This window comes from Caretta caretta, chromosome 6 (genome assembly GCF_965140235.1).
Source record: "Caretta caretta isolate rCarCar2 chromosome 6, rCarCar1.hap1, whole genome shotgun sequence".
Taxonomy (NCBI): Eukaryota; Metazoa; Chordata; order Testudines; family Cheloniidae; genus Caretta; species Caretta caretta.
The window spans coordinates 48,117,568-48,137,754 of NC_134211.1; the positions used below are offsets into that span (position 1 = coordinate 48,117,568).

General features: G+C 39.7%; 1 protein-coding gene across 1 annotated transcript in view; it reads left to right on the plus strand.

The window, feature by feature from the left end:
• ANO1 (anoctamin 1) overlaps window positions 1-20,187 on the plus strand; it is a 126,359-nt gene that overhangs the window by 44,418 nt on the left and 61,754 nt on the right. The window contains exons 4-8 of the mRNA XM_075129482.1: window positions 5,462-5,788; window positions 11,076-11,174; window positions 12,932-13,083; window positions 14,441-14,495; window positions 18,641-18,692. Of these exons, the coding sequence (XP_074985583.1) occupies window positions 5,462-5,788; window positions 11,076-11,174; window positions 12,932-13,083; window positions 14,441-14,495; window positions 18,641-18,692 (685 nt within the window). The remainder of the gene's footprint in view (window positions 1-5,461; window positions 5,789-11,075; window positions 11,175-12,931; window positions 13,084-14,440; window positions 14,496-18,640; window positions 18,693-20,187) is intronic.

Below are 20,187 nucleotides of genomic sequence, written 5' to 3' on the forward strand. Positions count from 1 at the left end.
TTCACACTTGCTATCTGGTCACCCCAAAAGGGCTGCTTATTCCCAGATTAAACAAACCAGCAAACAAGGCAATGGCAGCTTTTTGAATCTGTGTGGCTGTATCAAAGAGAGCCCTTAAATGTCTAAAAATATGCACCCAAAAGCTACACATCTGCTTGCATTGATAACATTACACCAATAACCTACAGTATAGATTCCTGTTGTCTGAATGGATTTTCACTGTCATTTGTTATGCCTTCATTAAATTTTTTAATTAAAATGTTTTGCACCTTAAATACCCTGCAGTAATTTCTAAATGTTGTAATGTAGATTCACAGGTCGTTAGGAATCAGTAATGTCACATACCTGTAAAAGGTCAGAATGTGTATAGGTGTGTTGATACCATTGCTATCCCTCTGATCAATATTGTCTCATTGTTTCCTTGAACTCCCTTGTCCGTCTGTATCCATCTGTTGTCTCTTGTCTTAGATTGTAAACTCTTTATAGCAGGATCTGTCTTTTTTTTTCTCCTGTTTGTACAGCATGTAGTACAATGGGGTTGTGGCCCATGATAGGCACTATGGTTATACAAATTAATAATAATAGAGGAGGGAACAGAGGTTGAGAAGGACCGAAACACAAATGTTAAATGATCAAGGAAAATGTACTGGAAATAGAATATTACCTTCCACAATGGAGAAAGAATACTTAATTGGAATTGACTTGGGCGTGAAGAATAGAGCATGAACAGCCTCCTAAGTATGGGGATTTAAAACTAAACTGTCCTTTTAGTGGTTTTACCTTTAGATTGAGCAGTTTGATCCTCATTTGGTGTAAATCAGCATAGCTCTGCTTATTTCAATGTCGCTACACTGGTTTACATCAAATGAGGATATGGCCTACAAATATCTTCTCAACCTTAACCCAAGGTTAATGCAGTTATTGGTTTGGGAATTTCCTTAGCATTTTAATAGCATTATAGCAAGAAATTCCTGTTATACTTGCCATGTGGAACTGTGTATTCTCCCCCAAGTATATAAATGATATTATAGGTTACAGGAGTGTAGCCGCTTGGTTAATAGACCGGCACCAATATTTCTTCCAAGCTGTACTTGCAAGCTTCTTAAAATCTTTCCACCTTGCCAGTTCAGATGTGATCTTCATGATATCCTCATACTTTAGTAATTTTATTGAGGCCAAGTCTATAGACTCCTTAAAGTCCTTAACCGATCAGGTTTTACCACAGTGTAAGTAGGACTCAGGGATGGGGCAGGGCCGGGGGAGGAGGGAAGGAGAGGGGGACAGGTTCTCAGCAGGAATCTGTACAGAGCTGAGAATCTCAATGTCTGTGATATATTAACCCAGATTTGTTTTTATGAGCTGTGGGGTGGGAGGTGTTAGTCTCTATGTTTCCCCGTCCCAGTGATTTTAGTAGTTTCTAAGATCAATTAGATTCTGTGCTGGGCTTAGAAAATGAAATGAGCACATGAGCTGCTTCAATACTTGGTTGAATCCTTTCCGTGCTTATAGTCTCCATAGAAGATCGTGTGGGAATGAAAGATGTGCAAATGTGAGTCCATTTGGGACTGAGAGAGGAAGGAGCCATATTTTTTGTACCCTAGAGCATTGGCACATTTGCCTGCTTTTTTGGATCCTCAGTAGTTCCCATTCTGTTTCTGAATCTTGGTGCTGTTCCCAGGCTTGTTTGGAGCACTGGTGCAGTTCTTAAACCTTAGCAAATTACTAGTGAATGACTCCAAAATTAAACCATCTGTACTGTCCAATCCAAACATACATGCTAGAGCTCACCAAACACTCTGGAATAAAATACATTTTAAGTAAGTTGACCATGCTGCTTGGGGAAATAACATGACAAAAACCATTACAACATTCTTTTTTTTTTTTTCACAAAAAGTGAACAACATCTGTTTTTATTGAGGTGAAAATTTCCATTAGAATTATTCTCTAAAGAGTGAGTGAGTGTGTGTGAGAGAGAGAGAGAGAGAAAGCTGGTAGCAATCTTAACTATGGAAAGACTCCAATCTCTCCAGATTTAAAAACAAACATTTGAAATACAAATGGAGTTTGCAAAGGAAGATCCCAACTGAGAGAAGTGCCGCTGGTCCTCATCATCCACTGGGCCAGATTCTTTAATGCAATCTGTCCCCTTTCTGCTGGCTAAAAGGGACCAGAAAGCAAATAAATCTTCTATGCCATCCTTTGCCACCCCTATTACAGAAGGTGTTCTGGGGGGTAGGGAAAGGTGTGGCCATAGTGCACTGCTCTCGGATGATCTCCAGATGATAGGTGGCCCCTTGGGTGCAGGCCATAAACAACTGGCACAGTAGTTCTAATCTGCTGGAATCATCTGCTTGATCCAATGCAGAACTGGCCACAGAACCTGGGAGGTGAAAATGGCTTCTTTGTGACTTCCACAGACTAGCCCAGTTATTTCAATAAGAATTGAAGACACTCAGCACTTTTCAGAATTGGCCCACTGATAGATACTGAGCACCCCAGAAAGTCCCATTCACTTTGTGGGAATAGTAGGTGCTCATAGGATCAGGCCATAACTTTTACCTTTTAGACCAGCCTGCATTTTACTGAGGAATTCATCATTTGACCCCAAGTTTTCAAAATTAAATGAGACTGGTGATCTTGATGGAATCCCCAGAGTTCCCAGGCCTTATTGAGAGTGGCTGGTTGCACTTAAGAGATTTGACTGCATGAAGACTGAAGTATTTTGTATCCCAGAATATTTTGCTGTCACAAAATCTGCTCATCTTTGAATTGCCCCCTGCAAACCAAATGTCCGAATGGTGTTCTTGAAGGGGGATGCTGAGGAGAGGAGTGGTCCCATCTGGACTCTTCCTTCATCAACAAATGAACAATGAGTAAATTATATCTTGTTACCATTGGCATAGTTATTACTATGCTTGTAAAACAAGAGAGACATTTGCTTGGTCATCCCAGCCTGGCTCCCTATTTGAAGTGTTTATCAGCTAGTTCCCTTCCAACTCAGGCAGATTGAGAATTGTTGGCCAAAGTCAGAGTATTGCCTGAGTGTAAATTGACTTCAGAACTTGGCCTAATAATAAACAAAATCTTGGGACCAGTTTGTCCCCTGAAGGCACTGGCTTACATTAGAGGAAATATGGAACTGCCTTATCCCAGGAGGAGTTCTAAGACAGCAGAATCCTGCAGGTTTGAAGGACAGTGGGTTGATACTGCAGAAAGAGATGTACTTGGGCCACACTCACCAAGACCAAAGACGCCCTAAATATGTGGAAGGTGCTTCTAGTGAAGGATCAGAGGAAGAAGGGATGATGCCTCTTTAAATCAGACTAGCCATTCCAACAAAAATTGACCTTTTAGCAGAATGTACATATTTTTCATGCATCCTGAAGGATTTTGTTTTAATCTGGTCCTAAGAACTTAATATTGAGTCTAAAGTAGGCTGTAATGAATTGCACTCTGAATGTTATGAGTACAGCAAAACCTTGTAATACTTTGAATTAAAACCTTACTAATAGATATGACCACATCCTTCAATTAACATAACTGTAAAGATAAGACCCTCACCTAAGAGAAGAGGAATATGTGAACCCACCTAGGAGCTTTTGCTAAGTGTTGTTGTAGGTCCGGTGTGGGTGGAAGGAAGGAGAGAAGGCTGAACAGACAGACATAGGGAGAGACAGAAGCCTGGTCTACACTTAAGTTAGGTCAACATAGCTGAGCGCTGGTAGGTATCCTGACCTAATCCCTGGTGTAGGCACAACTAGGTCAGTGGAAGAATGCTTCCATTGACCTAGCTACTGTGGCTCATGGTGGTGGAGTTTCTACAGCAACAGAGAAACCCTTTCCCATCACTGTTGACTCATCTACACTGCAGCAGTATAGTGGCACAGCAATGGTGATGTAGCTATGCAACTGTAGCATCTATAATGTAGAAATGGCCTAACAGACAGAGGAAGAGCCAAAAGGAGCAGCTGAAATCCAGGTGTCTGACCCTGGAAGAAACCTGAAAGAGGTTTTTCAGTCAGGGATGCAGGCTAACAAGAGTGTTCTTGGTGCTTGTGCTTGATCCTTGCGTGGTCCTGCTATTTGATTCCTTTTGCATTTAGAGAGACAGGTCTTTTGTAAATAAACAAAACTGCATCAAAGAAACATCTGTTACCAATTTCTGCTCCCAACTGGGACATCCCAGGGCCCCAAACTTTGACTAGCCACTCAGGTGAAAAAATGGTAACAATATGTAGCTCTCTTCATTTGAAGATATCAAACCTGGCCTCTTTGTGAACACAACTGTGTTCCCCCAAATGTTTGCATCCACTGTTTTATGTACCAAGCAAACTGCAGATGCACATATTGCAGTTGGACATGGAACTTTTTGATTCATGATTGGTGGCCAACTGCTACCATTTGCACCAGCAATTTATTACAGGGGAAAGTATTTCTTGCCTTAAAATTCTGCCTACTAAATTAAAAGCCATAAAATGTACAAGGGCTCCTGAACCTTTGTAGTGTCACTGCTGCCATTAGTATTTACTGTGGAAACAAGTAAAATCTATTGGCCCATTTCTGCCCTTGTTGCTATGTGTGCACATCCAAAGGCAGAATTTGGTATTGTGTGAGAACGCACTAAATGAGAGAGGCGTATAAATAGTGTTATGTATTAATATTTTATTAATATTAATTTTTTGTATTTACCCTGTCAAGTCTAGAATTAATAAAGAAATGATTGATTTAGGGTTCTACTGGAGTTTCAGTCTCAAAAATGGAGTTTCTAGCGTCTCATAACACCAGTGTAAATAGGTTTTAATTTGCAGTGAATTATTCCAGTCTGGAGTACGTATCTTTGTTACCATCAAATTGCAGTGAGACGTGGGCTGTACACGAGAGAAAAATTAAACTAAGCAAGGACTGAACCCGGTTCCCTGTCTACTATCCATTTGCATTTTTGGCTCTGCTACATAGCCAGCTGGCTCCTGTTAGTCTCTATCTAAGCTGATCTCTTTCTCAGATGATGCAAACTTGTAGCCAGAGATAAGAGAAGTGAGAAATGTTTGCACATGAAATTAATCTGTTTATCAGAATTAAAACACAGATGTCTTTGGTGAAGGACAGATGATCTTACTGGTGATTAGCCTACAAAGGGGGAAAATCAAACCCACCAAGTAGCTCACTTATGAACTAGTGTGCTGGTAATTAGATTAAATTCCAGTCATTTTATCTATTAATTTCTGACCAATAAAACTCCAACTGGTCAATCATCAGAATTGCAGGTGTTAACTTGCAAAATCTTTCACTAAGTGGCACAGGAGGCAGTCCTCAAACTCTCATGTGTTTGAAGATAAGACGTTCTCTGCTCTGTACAAGGAGAAACAATGTGAATGTGGTTTTTTTTTTAATGTTTGGTTTGTTTGGTGTCCATGTCTGCAAGTGTACTAATTACTCTTCTTCCTCCCCCCATTGTTCACAGTTATTAAATTCGCTGTGTCAGGATCCAGATGCCAACTGCAAACATGGACTCTATTTTCGAGATGGCAAGAGGAAAGTGGATTACATCTTGGTTTACCATTTTAAGAAGTCCTCAGTCAGTAAGACGCTCACTAGGCGAATTCATCACAATGACTCAAGTGCCCGAAGCATCAAACAGGATCATCAGCTTCCTGGGAAGGGTGGGCACCTTGACGTGGGAGAAAGTGAGCTCCACATGGACTATCACGAAGATGACAAGAGATTCCGCAGAGAGGAGTATGAAGGCAACCTCATGGAGGCTGGTCTGGAATTGGAAAGAGATGAAGATGTAAATAAACTTTTGAACTCTTTTACCTTAATAAGATAAGTAAGCGCCAAATACTGAGAAATATCAAGCAGTTCCTGAGAACCTGAAACCCCTGTTGACTCTAGTGGGAGTTACAGATGCTCATGGCCTCCCAGTATTTGGCCTTTATATTTTGTAGCACCCTCAACTCCCTTTCATACCAGTCATCTCAGCAACTCACTGGGTCAGCCCATAGTGTAGTTGATCTCCCAGTATATAAAAGACAGTTTCTGAAGTAAGTGTTAACTTTTTAAAATTCATATTTTAATTTCTCAAGAAAAAAACGTGATGCAGGCTTCTCACGGCATTTTCATCATCCGGGAATTGAAGTACTCTGAGTATTTAGTGAAGAATAAAACTGGAGCATTTTTAGAACTGTCTTATCTGATATTTTCCAGACAGATACCCATATTTCTCTGGAAAATATCTGATACGAGTATACAAGTGTACTGTACTTCAAGAGCTTAACTGCCTGAACTCTGCACTAAACTAAGATATGTATCAACAGCCCCAAAGAGCCTGATATGGCAGCTGAGATCAGTAACGAATAAACCCTAGAAGTTGTGAGAAGAGTACATTACCTCAATTTTTGTCTTAGCATAATAGGATATAACTTCTTCTTCTTAATAAATATAATATAACACAAACTGATAGCACATTTTGAAACCACTGGGAAAATGTTACTCAATATGCTCATTAGCAATATTCAGATTCTCTCAGCTATTCATATTCTATATAATGTCCATAGCATTAATCAACTTCATGGCCTAAACAAGCAAATATACTGTGAACACATTCAGGACAGTAGCATATTTAGCCTCTCATGGTGTGGAGGTGCTGAAATGAATGGAATCCCCTTGGTTGTTCACACACTCTCCTCTCACTTAGTCCACACAAGGCCCTCCATGCAGACACTACAGGTTCTGCGGGTTTGGGTGGGAGCGTGACCAGTCAGTGGCATGGAGAAGTTTTTATGTAGCATTGTCCCAAGACAAACCAGTTGAGAAATTCCCATGGAAATGAGTTCTGACCCTGTTAATATTAAGCACCACATCCCAGGACCTGTCTCTTACTGTCTATGACACCCCTCCCATCCAGCCCCGGAGAGATAGTGGGGGGTGTGAAGGAACAAGGTGGCAGAGAGGCCTGGTTCCTGAGAGTCCTACTTCTGGGGAAAGGGAGAAGCCAGGGGAGTACCACAGAAGGGACAGCCATCAGTGAATGCCCTGGACATCTTTGCAGATGGCCAGATGTGTGTAAGTTTTCTCCGCGGATTTCAGGATTTCCATATATTTTGGAGAGCCCTTTCTCCTACTCAAGGCCTGCAAATCCTGCCTTCTCTCCCTCAGGAACTCAAACATCTGCAGTATTTCCCTCTAATTATACCCCTCTTATGGGTTTGTCCTGGCCATAACTTTCTCCCTCCTGTTGGAGTGAAACTGAGGACAAAAGTGGAGTGGAGGAGGAGAATAAGTATGACCAAAAGTGGTGGCCATTGTCAATCCAAGAAGTTAATCATTACAATATTTAATACATCTCAGAGTTAGACTTCTGCATACCGCGGGCTTTTAAAATAGCAAATACATTAATACAGACATCAGGGGGGAAAATTTTTGTGGAATTGCTAATAGTGATCTTTAACTCATCTACATAGTACTCTTCATAATTAGCCTCCTTGTTAAAATATGTAGAATTTTTTAAAAATCTGTAATTTAAGAGACTTTTTGAAAGTTCTTAAGATGGACCCACATCAAACCCTGAGATCTGAACATCCCTGAACCTTTTGGACTGTTCAAAACCGAGATGTGAATTTGAGGTACCCCCTTAGATTGAACAACTCTATTGGTGTGTTTAAAATATTGACCTAGATCTGAAGTTTCTCATTTTAGGACTATCTCTTGAAAGTTCATGTTATGTTGTATCCTTTATTATAACAGAAGTCACTGACACTTTAATATTACAGGTAAAACTGAGCCTGAAAAAAAACCTCCAGTTTCAAACACCCCTTGAACTTTGGTCAACATCTAAACTGCATCTAAATTCTGTGGGTTTGGCCCACCTGTAATTCCAATCTGTTTTTAAAAAGAGCTATTTACACTGAAATTGTCACATTTCAGTTTAGCCTCCAAAGGAATGAAATCTGTTCATGGGGGCCTTGTGTAAATAGTCTAGATTAAGTGCATGGATTTCAGATGTTATTTCATCTTTCCGCTATAATTAGAGATCAGTGATGCTGTACATAACTCCTTTCACCTGCACAGCAAAAACAATGTGTTCTATTAAAAGACTGACTATATAAATGATTGGGAGTGTATGTGATCTGCTGCCAGTGTGATTAGCAGAGATAGCCATGGTCAGATTCATTTCAAAGGAAGCGACTATGTTTTAATTAACTGATCCAGCCAATGTGCCTGAAGTTGCAGAGGGAGAAGGTAAACATTTTGTAAATTTTATTTACAATATCTAAAAGCTGGGTTTTAAATCTGTGATCTGCGCATTAAAAGATGCTCAATATGTCCATTAAATATTCATGAATGTATAGATAGGACAAACCCTGGAAAAGCGAAATGAGTTTCCATTTCAGGTTCTATATTCCCAAATGTAAGTACAAATTTGCATCTAATTTGCAAAGTAATTTGCATCTAATTTGCATCTAATTTGCAAACTATCATAGTAGATTGGCAGTCATCTTGTGCCAAGTCATGCAGTTTAAAATAGTTTACATGGCAGGGTGTCCCCACCTCTGACGTGTAGTACTACTTTAAATAATGTTGAAGGTCTTTGAGTTCAAACTAGGACATAATGCATAGCCATCCTGAGGGACACTGTCCTCTCAATACAAGATCAAAACAGAAAAGAAATGTACTGAGATGAGAGCCACAGGGATCTACATCAACTTTCATGTCCAAAGCTTGAATGTAAGGCAAAGGCTTGCAGACACTTGCTTGAGTCTGAAGGGCATTATTGGGAAAGCCATGAAGTCACACTGCAGATCTTTAATATTAGTAAAAGTGAGCACTTGTTACAAGTAAGACCTATATTAAATTGCTTAAACTCTCTTCCGTGGAGTTAACTCATAAATGTTTTTGAAGCTGTGACACATCGGAGGATGGCAACTATTTATGTCCCCAGAGTAATGTATTTCCAGAAAGCAGGTGCAGAATATTACAGGCTGAAACAAGCTTTTATACTTGCATAAGCAAGTATAGCAGCAAGAATGGAAAGATAAAGCCAGAAAGATTGAAGTCTTTTCCTGTTTAAAGCTATACCTCAATTTAAATTGAATAGCCTATTGATCTGATGAATGATGGGAGCCATTCACTCTCATGCTTTGAAATGGAAAGGGGAGAAAACCACTATCACAATATAATGTACATTTAAATACATGTGCATCTGACAAGGGCCTGAAGGATCGTGGGTGGCTGTAAGTGTCGGAAAATCTCTACCGCATATGCTTGAGGATGACAAGCACAGGAATCGGACAAGGCACTCTTCTTTTGCTAGTTGCCCACCTTCCTAGGATTCCCCTTTTCAATGGCAGGATGGCATCTAGACAACACTATTCTGGGGGCAAGGAGGAGGAAGGCTTTTTTTTCTCATGCATATTTGGAATTTCCAGCACTTCCACTACATACAGGAACAAAAAGGTCCAGTGCTGTTATCTGTTGTCTTTGTGAGTATATGCTATCGAAAGCATGGAATCACCCCAGGTTCTTCCTTGCTTTCAGTGTTACAAGCGAGGTGGTTATGCTTTTGAAGATTTCTGTTCTTCAAATACAGAACCTGTACTACTGGCTTTAAAATTCTCTGCAGACTTACTTGCCTTTGCACATAGATAACACAGCTGTTCATATGAAAGCTCCTCAGTTTATGTGCAGGCCAGAAATAAGGCAAGTAGGTACTTCAACTCCATGGCTCTTAGATCACACAATACAAAAATATCTGAAGAACTAAATATTACTTATAAACTTGGCTGCCAAAGGAAGGCAGAAAATAGATGGGAGCAATTCCTGTGATCTATATGTGTTCATGAGCTCCATGGCTTCCTCTTAATGCCAACTGCTGATTTTGAAGGCTAGCCTCAAATCAAATGTCACCAGTCTGCTCTTGTGAAATGCATTGGCATGCCCTATCTGTTCCTCTTTACAGTTACATGACTGCACTCAACACATGCAGCTCAGAAGCAGCAAGCATGAACTCTCTCAGCAGCTGCGTCATTACTGGGGATAGTGAGGAACACACCACCAAGAGCAAATGTGTCTTTTGAAAATAACTTTTATAATCGAAAAGATGAATGACCCACAATTCTGCACAATTCAGCAGGGACAACCCACCCCATCCCTGTATGCTAGCATTTGGAGGGCGGGGGTGGGGGGCAGGATTGTCATAGGAACCATTACACCAACTCTCTGCCTCTTCATATAGTCAGCTATGCTGGCTTTAGGACAGCTTCATGTCAGCCATGCAGTACAAAGTGGCCCTAATGCAGGGAAGAATCTGGACCAATGTATAAAGAAATTGGATATTTTCCTATAAATCTTTCTGTAGTATTAATGTAAAAGTTCACCATTTAAGCTCAGATGTATACAACAGCTCTGCAGATGAAGCATTTTGGCCTCTTAGACGACTGTCATTCTGATCCTTAGAGGTTCTGAGCATATGTTGTGAGACGCTGCTGACTATCCTCAACTCCATTTACATCAATCCATTTAACACCTTTCACAAGATGCTCAAATCTCACAGGTTCAGGCCATTTTGGGTATGTCTACAACTCTCCCAACCTGAGCCCAAACATCTACATCACAGTTAAACAGTCCCTTAGCCTGAGCCCTGAAAGCCCAAGTCAGCTGGCATGGGCCAGCTGTGAATTTTTAATTGCAGTGTAGACATACTCTTGTCTAATTCAAATGTGAGTGACTGGGTATATTTTCCTTGTCCATAAGAAATACCTTTTATTTTCCAAGTAACTCTTACTTTCTCACTTTAAAATAAGATAATTATTCTACCTTGGGATAATTATTTTGTTGGAGGACAATGGTGTTTCATGTTTGTGGTTTGAGCACCTTGTGGACAGTAAATCAGAAGATTTATTCAATGATAGTATCGTAGCTATTTAGAAGCAGTTGTTCCCCAGTTTTGTTTTAAACAGATTAGATTTATAATGTTGTCTGGTGGAGGCTACTTGATTCCTCAATATGTATGAAACTGGAAGAAAAATAGCATTTTATTTTATTTCATCTGAATTATTGTCTCTTTCTTCCTTTTTTAGACTAAAATACATGGGGTTGGATTTGTAAAAATACATGCACCTTGGAATGTTTTGTGCCGGGAGGCAGAATTTCTGAAACTCAAGATGCCCACAAAAAAGGTTCGTGATAATTTTCTTTTTCTCCAAAAGTCACACCTCCACATACACACACAATTTACACACAACACTTACGTAGGGCTTTTCATCCTCACAGCACTTTACAAGCATTAACTAATCCTCACAACAATTTTGCGAGGGAGATAAGTATTCCTATTTGCCTTTTACACATAAGGAAATTTGAGGAGGAATGCCTAATTAACTTACCTAACCCTACAGAAAGAATCATGTTTATAACTGGGAACAGAAATCAAGAGTTCCTAGCTTCTGGTCCTATTCTTCACATGATACAAATGAGTTTGTACAGTATTTCATACCTTCAGTACATTTTGAAATGGTAGATTGCAGCTGATAATGGACTCTTAAATATACATTATGGGGGATGCTTATTTTTTCTTACTCCAGCAAAGCCCCAATCCTGAAAACACGTGTGGGAATAGCATTTTGAATGCAAATAGTTCCATTGAGCTCAGAGACTACTCATGTGCATAAAGTTAATCATGCATGTAAATGTTTGCAGGGTCTGGAACTAAATTAGCTTAGAATAAACTACCCTTCGGAATATTTGGAATATCGTTATAAAAGTGATAGTGTATTTTCTCCAGAGACCAAAATTTAAATAATCTTTGATATGTAGCTGTACCTATTCAATGAACATAACGTAGAGGTGGATTAATATTTAATGATATCCTAAGTGCTGGTTCCAGACACTGCAGAGAAAGAAGTCTCTAATGGAACAAGAGACAGCCTCAAAGCCCAAAGTAATTTATTGTAAGTAAAACTAAATTTAAACTTTTGGTTTAAATATTGTATTAGTAGCATCCTAGCCCACTTATCACTTTGTTTACTTTAATTGTGTTTCCTCTTTTGTTAAGGCCATTAAGTTCCTTGGAGCAATTGTATTACATAGGAAAGGGCATTTTTGTCAAGAGAGTGAGTGAGAGGTTTCTAAGCTTTCAGGCACAGTCCAGTTATTTCCTGTACCTAGCAGAAATGAGGAATGAATTTTCACTTGGCTACGCCTAGAAATGAGCTCAAACCAAACTCCTTCATCTAGGTAGTTTGTTTCTGGCTGTAGAGCGGAACTTTGTGGCTCAGGCTGTGACGTTTATTCTTTTCTTTTTTTATCTTCTAATGCAATTCCTGTATAACTTTGGCACTTGTTTGGTACCATAGGCCCAAATTGCCCTTACTGCACTGGTGAAAAGTAGTTCCACTGTGGTTCCATTACATGGAAGAGGTGGGATGCCAAAAGTCCGTGGTGCAGGGCATTCACATGCAAGCTTCCCTATGTACCATGGAGATCAGAAGTGTGCTCCTGATGTGGTTACACTCATCAGTTCTTGGGAGAAAGGAATCCATTGCTATGTGGATCTTCCAGTCCTTGGTTTCACCCCACAGAGTGGCTTACAAGGGCCACAGAAGTTACTTCAACCTTTAAGCTGCTATAGTTGCCACGGAGTAGCTCTATGGTTTTAGCTCTGTGAAGCGGTCCAGCCTTATCCTTTGGAATGAATAAGGGGCAGGATTTGACTCTTAGGGCACATTTGGAGTCTGAGGTTGCCTCAATTTTCCCCTTTCACAACCCGTCCATCTGTTTCTCAACCTTTTAAAGAAGGTAGAGCGATAGCACACTGCTCCTCATTAGTTTATTTGAGTGTATTTATTTAAATGATGGTTTTATTCCTTATACTTCAGAATCTTTTATGAATAATTTTGAGAGCAATACAGTATTAATTGTTCATTTTCCTTCTTCTCAGGTGTATCAGATAAATCAAGCCCATGGTCTTTTGAAAAAAATTAATTCTGTAATTCAAAAAATAACAGAACCTATCCAGCCAAAAGTAGCAGAACTCAAACCACAAACAGTGAAACGCCTCTCTTACCCCTTCTCCCGGGAGAAACAACACTTGTAAGTGAAAGCTTCATCTAAATTAACCATTTGCATCAACAGGATCCAGACTTTGTAATACCACTTGCGACACAGGCATGAATAGGTTAATAGAAAAATGTTCATCTGCACTGATATTGCAGTAGTGATCATTAAAATGGACACTTTTCCTTTTCATAATAAGTGAAATCTTATCTAATTCACTGTGCAGGAATCAGACTTTTTAAGAATCTTTGTGTGGCATTTGTGTTCATTTTAGCTGTCATATAGTATATGTAGCAACCCTCCTGAACAGAGTAACAAATATGTCTGTTTTACTACAAAGATAAATTTATATCGTAATACTTATGGTTTTACTATGGTCCTTTTCACTGCAAAAACGAAGTGTTCAGTAAGATTTGTAGATACGAGTATGGTTTGATAAACATAACTGATAGCCTCCTTAATAGTATATGGGCAGGTAATAAATACATGTATTGTGTAGCATCTACAAGGAGAGGGCCTGATTTGGCTCTCCTTGAAGTCAGTGGTAGTTTTGCCATTGATTTCAATAGGAACAGGTTTGGGCCCATTTTGAGATCTCAAGAATAATTTCAATTGTGTATACATACATGTCAGGAAAAATGGAAAAAGCAGAGGCTGGGCGCAGCATCTTCACCACACAGACATTTGTTTTTACCTTTAGTGGACACAGAACATGAAAGGGTGCTGTGCAGTAGGATGGTATCAGGCAGAATCTGGCTGCATGTAAATGACATGTTTGCAGAGTATGTCACCTTTGGTATGTGCCCAGATTTGTAGAAATTGACCTGATAAGAGAATTTATAGCATGAGGGATGTTCATCTAATAAAACAATCAGATGCCCGAGTATCACTAAGGATCAGATTTAGTAACTTGTACTCAGATTGAAAAGGATCTTACACATCTTGTCTCACTTTTTTTTTTCTTCTTTCAATTAAACTACTTTTAGAGTAATCATTGGATAAAGGAGGCAAAAGATGGCCCAGCATGATTAACAAAAGAACTCTTGGCTAGATCAAAAAAATCACTGGGTGAAATGCTAGGTCAGTGTTATGCAGAAAGTCAGAGTAGATGATCATGATGGTCCCTTTTGGCCTTAACATCTATGAATCTATAAAACCAATGAACCATGTTGCCAAACCCCCTAAACCGGGGAGTTTGGGATGGGCATTTCTTTTAGAAGGGATATTAGATTAGATTCATTTTATGTTTATTCATTGACAATAACATTCATTACAAGCAGTAAACTTTACTGATCCTCAGGATAAATGAAAAGAGGTCGCCAAGTGTAGAAAATTATAGGCAGCTTTTTACCTAATGTGCAATCTTTTTTTCTCCTTTCTAATGTTTTAACAGATTTGATTTGTCTGACAAAGAGTCCTTTTTTGACAGCAAAACTAGAAGCACGATAGTAAGTATTGTATTTTAAAATCATTTACAGCAGGGGTATTCCCATCATGATGTGGGTTTCAAGTGCTCCTTTGCTAGTTTTAATCCAAACTCCCAGTACCAAACGCCACTAATTGTCAATGACAGAAATTGGTTAAATAACAAAATGAAGCATTTCCAGTGCACAGTTCTAGTGTGGCTGCTAAATACTGTTTGGGATTAACAGTATGCCTTCTTTTGCATAGTAACTCAGTTTTGATTCTATTAGGCTTTGTCCACACTTATGGTGGTGTGTAGAGTACAGGCACTATACATGTAGAAACATGTGAAAGGCAGGGGGTGTCCACACTTCTCACTGCAGTGTGTAGATACATGCGACAGGGAAAGACTGTGGCATTGGGGAGGCTTTCCACACAGCTTTCCGCCTGCTAGAGCCTTTCAATATTGCTGGAGCCTTTCACTACAACTGGGAAAGTCTCTGGCAGCAGGCAGGCAGCGGGACACTACATTGCTAAAAATAGCAGCGTAGACATGGGAGGTGTTGTTGGGGCATGTAGAGAGCAATGTAGGCTATATTCACTGGGGGTTCAGGCATTTTGGGCACTCTACTCTACTCTGCCCACCTAAGCTGTGCCTCACCATTTACACTGCTCTTTATACACATGCTCACTTGGTGTGCAGTGTCTGTACTTTACACTCCACCAAATGTGTAGACGTACCCTTAGAGTCTCAGTAATTCTGGGACGCAGCATGGACTTGGACTCAGATCTGGATGCCTTTCCTGGCTCTGCTACAGGTCTGCTCAGTAACATTGGGCAAGTCACTTCCCCTTCCTATGCCTATATTCCCACATTTGTAAAGTGAGGCCCCTGACCTCCTTTGTAAAGTGCTTTGAGATTTACTGATGAAAAACACTATCTAAGAGCTAGGCATTACTGGTACTGGTGGATATTTTTAAAGCAGCATTGGGCTATGGAGCAGGATTAACATCTCCTAACTTTTAAAATAATATCTGTATTTAACAACAACAAAAATTACATTAAACCAAGCTTAATAGGAACAGAAGTCACTGAATTTCAATCGGAGTTATTGTTTGAATGACCATTCCCCCTTATTATGTTAACTTGTGACATTCACTTCTATGGTGCACTTTAGTCAGTGCTAGGGTAGATTGTCAGAACTCTAATAATATTTAGCAGGTGTATAGAATCTTTCATCCACAGAGTTCTTTACAAAGGAAGTCAGTCACCATTTTACAGATGGTGAAACTGAAGCATCTGGGAGTGAAGTGACTTGCCCAAAGGTACACAGTGAGTTGGTTCAGAGCCAGGAACAGAATACAGATTCTGCCTCCACATCTGGTGTTCTGTTCACTAGACACACTCCCTCGTATACTGCTTGTACAGCATTTTATAAATTTGCCCTAATTTACACCCCTACAACTCCATTGCAGGACTTAATGCTCTGTGTGTAGGAGAAGTGCCATAGAGAGACAAGGTGAGTGAGGTAATACCATTTACTGGACAAACTTCTATTCGTGAGAGAGACCAGCTTTCAAGCTTACACAGAGCTCTTCTGAAGAGCTGCTATTATTATTTAATTGTTTTGTGCCACAGACGTGCAATGCAAATAAAGACATAGTCCCTGCCCCAAGAGCATTTACAATCTAAGGACTAGATTGTGCCTTAGGCATGTCAGAGGTGATGTAGTCTAGTGGATAGGGTACTGGATGTGGAGTCAGGAAACCTAGGCTGTATTACAGGCTCTGTTCCTGACCTATGACATCATCATGAGCAGGTAATTTTACCTTTCTGTGTCTGTGTTTCCTCCTGTCTTTTGTCTGTCTTGTCCATTTAGTTTGTAAGCTCTTTTGGGCAGGGTGTCTCTTGCCATTTTTTTCACAATGGAGTTCTGGTATTCTTTAAGGTCCTTAGGCACTACAATAATACAGATAATAATAATGGCGTCCCAATCTCATCTAAGACCTCTCGGTGCAAATAATAATAGAGGAATGATTCCTCTGAGGCTCCTCTAACTTCCTGCCCACTTGTTTCCTTGCTCATCTGCTGTATAGACCCTGAGCATCCCGAGACACTATGGTTTGGGTAGCCCTTACACAGCTGTATGATGTTAAGGGAATCCTCACACACAGACATGCCCCTTGGCTATGTCGGGGTGGGGGGTAGTCACAATATAGCCCTAAATTAAGAAAAGAGCAAAGGGAGGAGATGAGGTTTGCTCAGGGAACAAGGATGAAGACAATATGATCAGGCAGTCCCTTGAGAGGCTAATGCATGTGTCTCAAGAAGAGCTATGTTGTTTGTTGATAGAACTATAGTTTATAACATATAATCATTAGTAAACATATGAGACAATTGAATTGATTTCTGTAACAACCCCTCAGCTCAACCAAGTTGCCATATGTGAGAACGAGAGCAAGAGCTCAAGCAAGTTAAGAAATAGTAATATTTAAGGGAGATAAGGTGAGTGAGGTAATAACTTTCATTGGACCAGCTTCTGTTGGTGAAAGAGACAAGCTTTCAAACTCCATGAACTGAAAAGCTTGTCTGATTCACTAACAGAAGTTGGTCCAAGAAAAGTGATTACCTCACCCACCTTTTATCTCTTGTATCCTGGGACCAACACTGCAAACAGTAAGATTTAAGGCAGAATGACAGACGGGAAGAAGGTTGGCCTAGTGGATAGGGAACTTGATTGGGCTTAGGCAAGTCACTTAGTCTACTCTGTGTCTCAGTTCTCCATCTGTAAAATGAGGATAATATTTTCTTACCTCACTTCAATGTTGCAAGGATAAAATCCATCCATGATTATGAGGCACTCATATTCTGTGGTGATGAGTCATATACCTACCTCATAAGATAAAAGCAAAGACATCCAAAATTAACCCTTTGAATGTTTATATGAATAGGCATATAATTTACAATGCCAGAGTATACTTGGGCATCCTTAGCATGTAAATTCTTTACCAAATAGACCTCAAAGATTATTTTGGCTCCATCAAGGTCTGTGTGGTAGAGTCCTTCATATTGCACTTCTGAAACTGGTGCACTCTCTCAAAGCACTAACTTATAGATGTGGCTGCACTAGCAAGTTATAAACATTAATTGGCCCTCTAGAATATCTGTAAGAAGAGCAACAGCGCCCTCGGTTATCGCCTGCCTTGAAAGAAGCGAGGAATGTCCCATATATCCACCTGCCCACTCAATTCAAGAGGGAAAGGAAATTGCATGATGTTGCCCTTGGCTGGGACAAGGTGTACAGGAGATAGAGCAGGCCAGCATCCTGAAGAAACCACTTTGTGACCAGACAGGGCAAAGGGGAGTAGAGTGCTTTCCCTCACAGGGTTTATTTATTATTTTCATTCATTTTTAATTATAAAAGAATTTCCCCTAGCCTCCCTCCAGCCCAATATTTGCTTCATTGCATGAGAGCACATCTCTTTACTACAGGGGTGATTATTCAGCCACTCAGGCTGCCTGGTGGAACATACAAACATGTTTGACAATAAATTATATAATAAATAAATGCCATTTTTGGCACTGAAGTCCTTATGCCTCGGAAATTTTAGTGTCGAGTTATTTTATTGTGTAACTCAGTGTTTGACAAAATGGTGAGTACTTGGAGCTTTGCTTAGATCTAATGGGCCAGATCCCCAGGTAGTAAAATATTCACAGTACCATTTTAGTCAATGAAGTTACGTCAATTTCCACCAGCTGAGGATCTAGCGCTATATGCCAGTTTAGCAACATACAAGATGCTTGTAGGAAAAGGTCTTTAATGTGGGATCTATGTGTTTCCTATGGCGCCTATGAATAGCATCACTATCATAGTGAACAGTTAAATCTAACACACTCCTCCTCAAACAAATAAAAATCACATATCTTACTAACTGGCAGTTTAGTCATCAAGCTTTTTTCCCCCCTTTCTACAGAAAGTGTATATGAAAATAACCCCATTCTTTAAAACATAATAACATCAAGCTTTTAATAGAGAACATTGATTTACTAGCTGTGATCAACAGCTCAATTGTGCCAATAACTTTTATTTGGATTGTACTCTGAAAAAGATTTGTTTGCACAGAACATGTTGATGTCCACTGGCAGTATCTCAAGTAACTCTTTCTTTTCTTCCATCTTGCAAATATAGGTTTATGAAATATTGAAAAGAACAACATGTACCAAAGCCAAGTACAGCATGGGTAAGGAACTTTACGCAGGTTTGAGATCAGCATAATTTTCAGGTGTCACAAATGTTTGCAAATTTGCAACTGAAGGGATGGTTTGTTCATTTGTTTTGTTTTTATCCTCCATGTTTTGATTTAAGTTCATTTAGTTTAGTTATTGTGTTTTTGATTTATGTTTAGTCAGGAACATTTTTCATCTGTAAAGATGTAGATTCATTGCTGTAAACCAATTTTATGGTCAGATCTTTAAGCAAATTGTAAAGCAAGATTAATATTTTCAGGCACAAAGAGGTCATTCACAAAGGGACTGAATGGCAGTATAAAACACTAAGATATGGCCCAAGAGCTAATAATGTGTGGTCATTTCTTGACCACTAGGGGTTCAATCCTATCCACATTAAAGTCAATGAGAGTATTGCCATGGACTTCAGCAGCTTAAGGATCACAGTCTAGATCCAGCCACATAAATCCAGTCTGTTTCAATAGTCACCTAAAATTGTTATCATTTGATATCTCTTTAAGGGTTTGTGTGAAATGGTCTCAGTTGACAAGTCTTCAAAACTCTCCCATAGTTGGCACTTGTTGGCATTCTTCACTAACTCAGCAGAGAGGCCATGTATGGGAGTAGGCATGGGGACTAGATTAATCCCTCATCACTAGAAGTAGACGTAGTCTCTCCAGTTCAGTGACAAAGTGGAGGAGAAACTTACACTACTGCTGCCGATGGATGTGGGATTTTAGCCTTCAGAACTGATCCAACTGTTAAATTCATTAACAGGAAGAAATAAAAATCAGGTCACCCTGATAAAGACCTACTGACCATATATTCCCTCTTCAGCTGTTTTATAGTCTCTTTAACACTGATTATGATATGCAGGGATCCACTAAACTATGGCACTGAAGTGAATAAATAGCTCATAATAAACCAAATCATGTGTGGCAAAAACTAAATTTCCTCAAGTCCAGTCATCTCCACACCTGATATCCCATGGAAGACAAAAATCAAATGGAAAAACTGGAAACTGTTAAAACATTCATTTGTCCACAGGTAGTTAAATACAAGTATGAATTACAGGTAGCTCTGACAAAATAGTGACAAAAATGCTGTTAAGAAATCCATCTAATAATGGAGGGATGATTAAGCCAGATGTGCTTTGTATACTCTGACTTTGCAATTTAAGACATAACCTACAGTGTACAGGTGGCGAATCCTTATATGCCTTAAGATTACTTTGAGTGCAACCAGGCACTGTTCCTGTAATGTGGAAAATCCAAATGCAGGAGTGGCCTCCTTTTCTCAAAGCTCCTGTTGGATTGGTTTCACAGTCGAAATGACAAACTTTCACAGTGGCAGGGGGAAAGTCCCACAGCTCAGTGTGGAATCTTGTCCTAGAGTTGGCTGCTTTCTCGCTTTCCTGGTCAGAAACAGGAACCACATTAACAGTTACTTGAATGAGGAAAAAGATGTTATGTTTTTGGGTCCCCCTGCTTCTTCCGCCTTCACCAGACA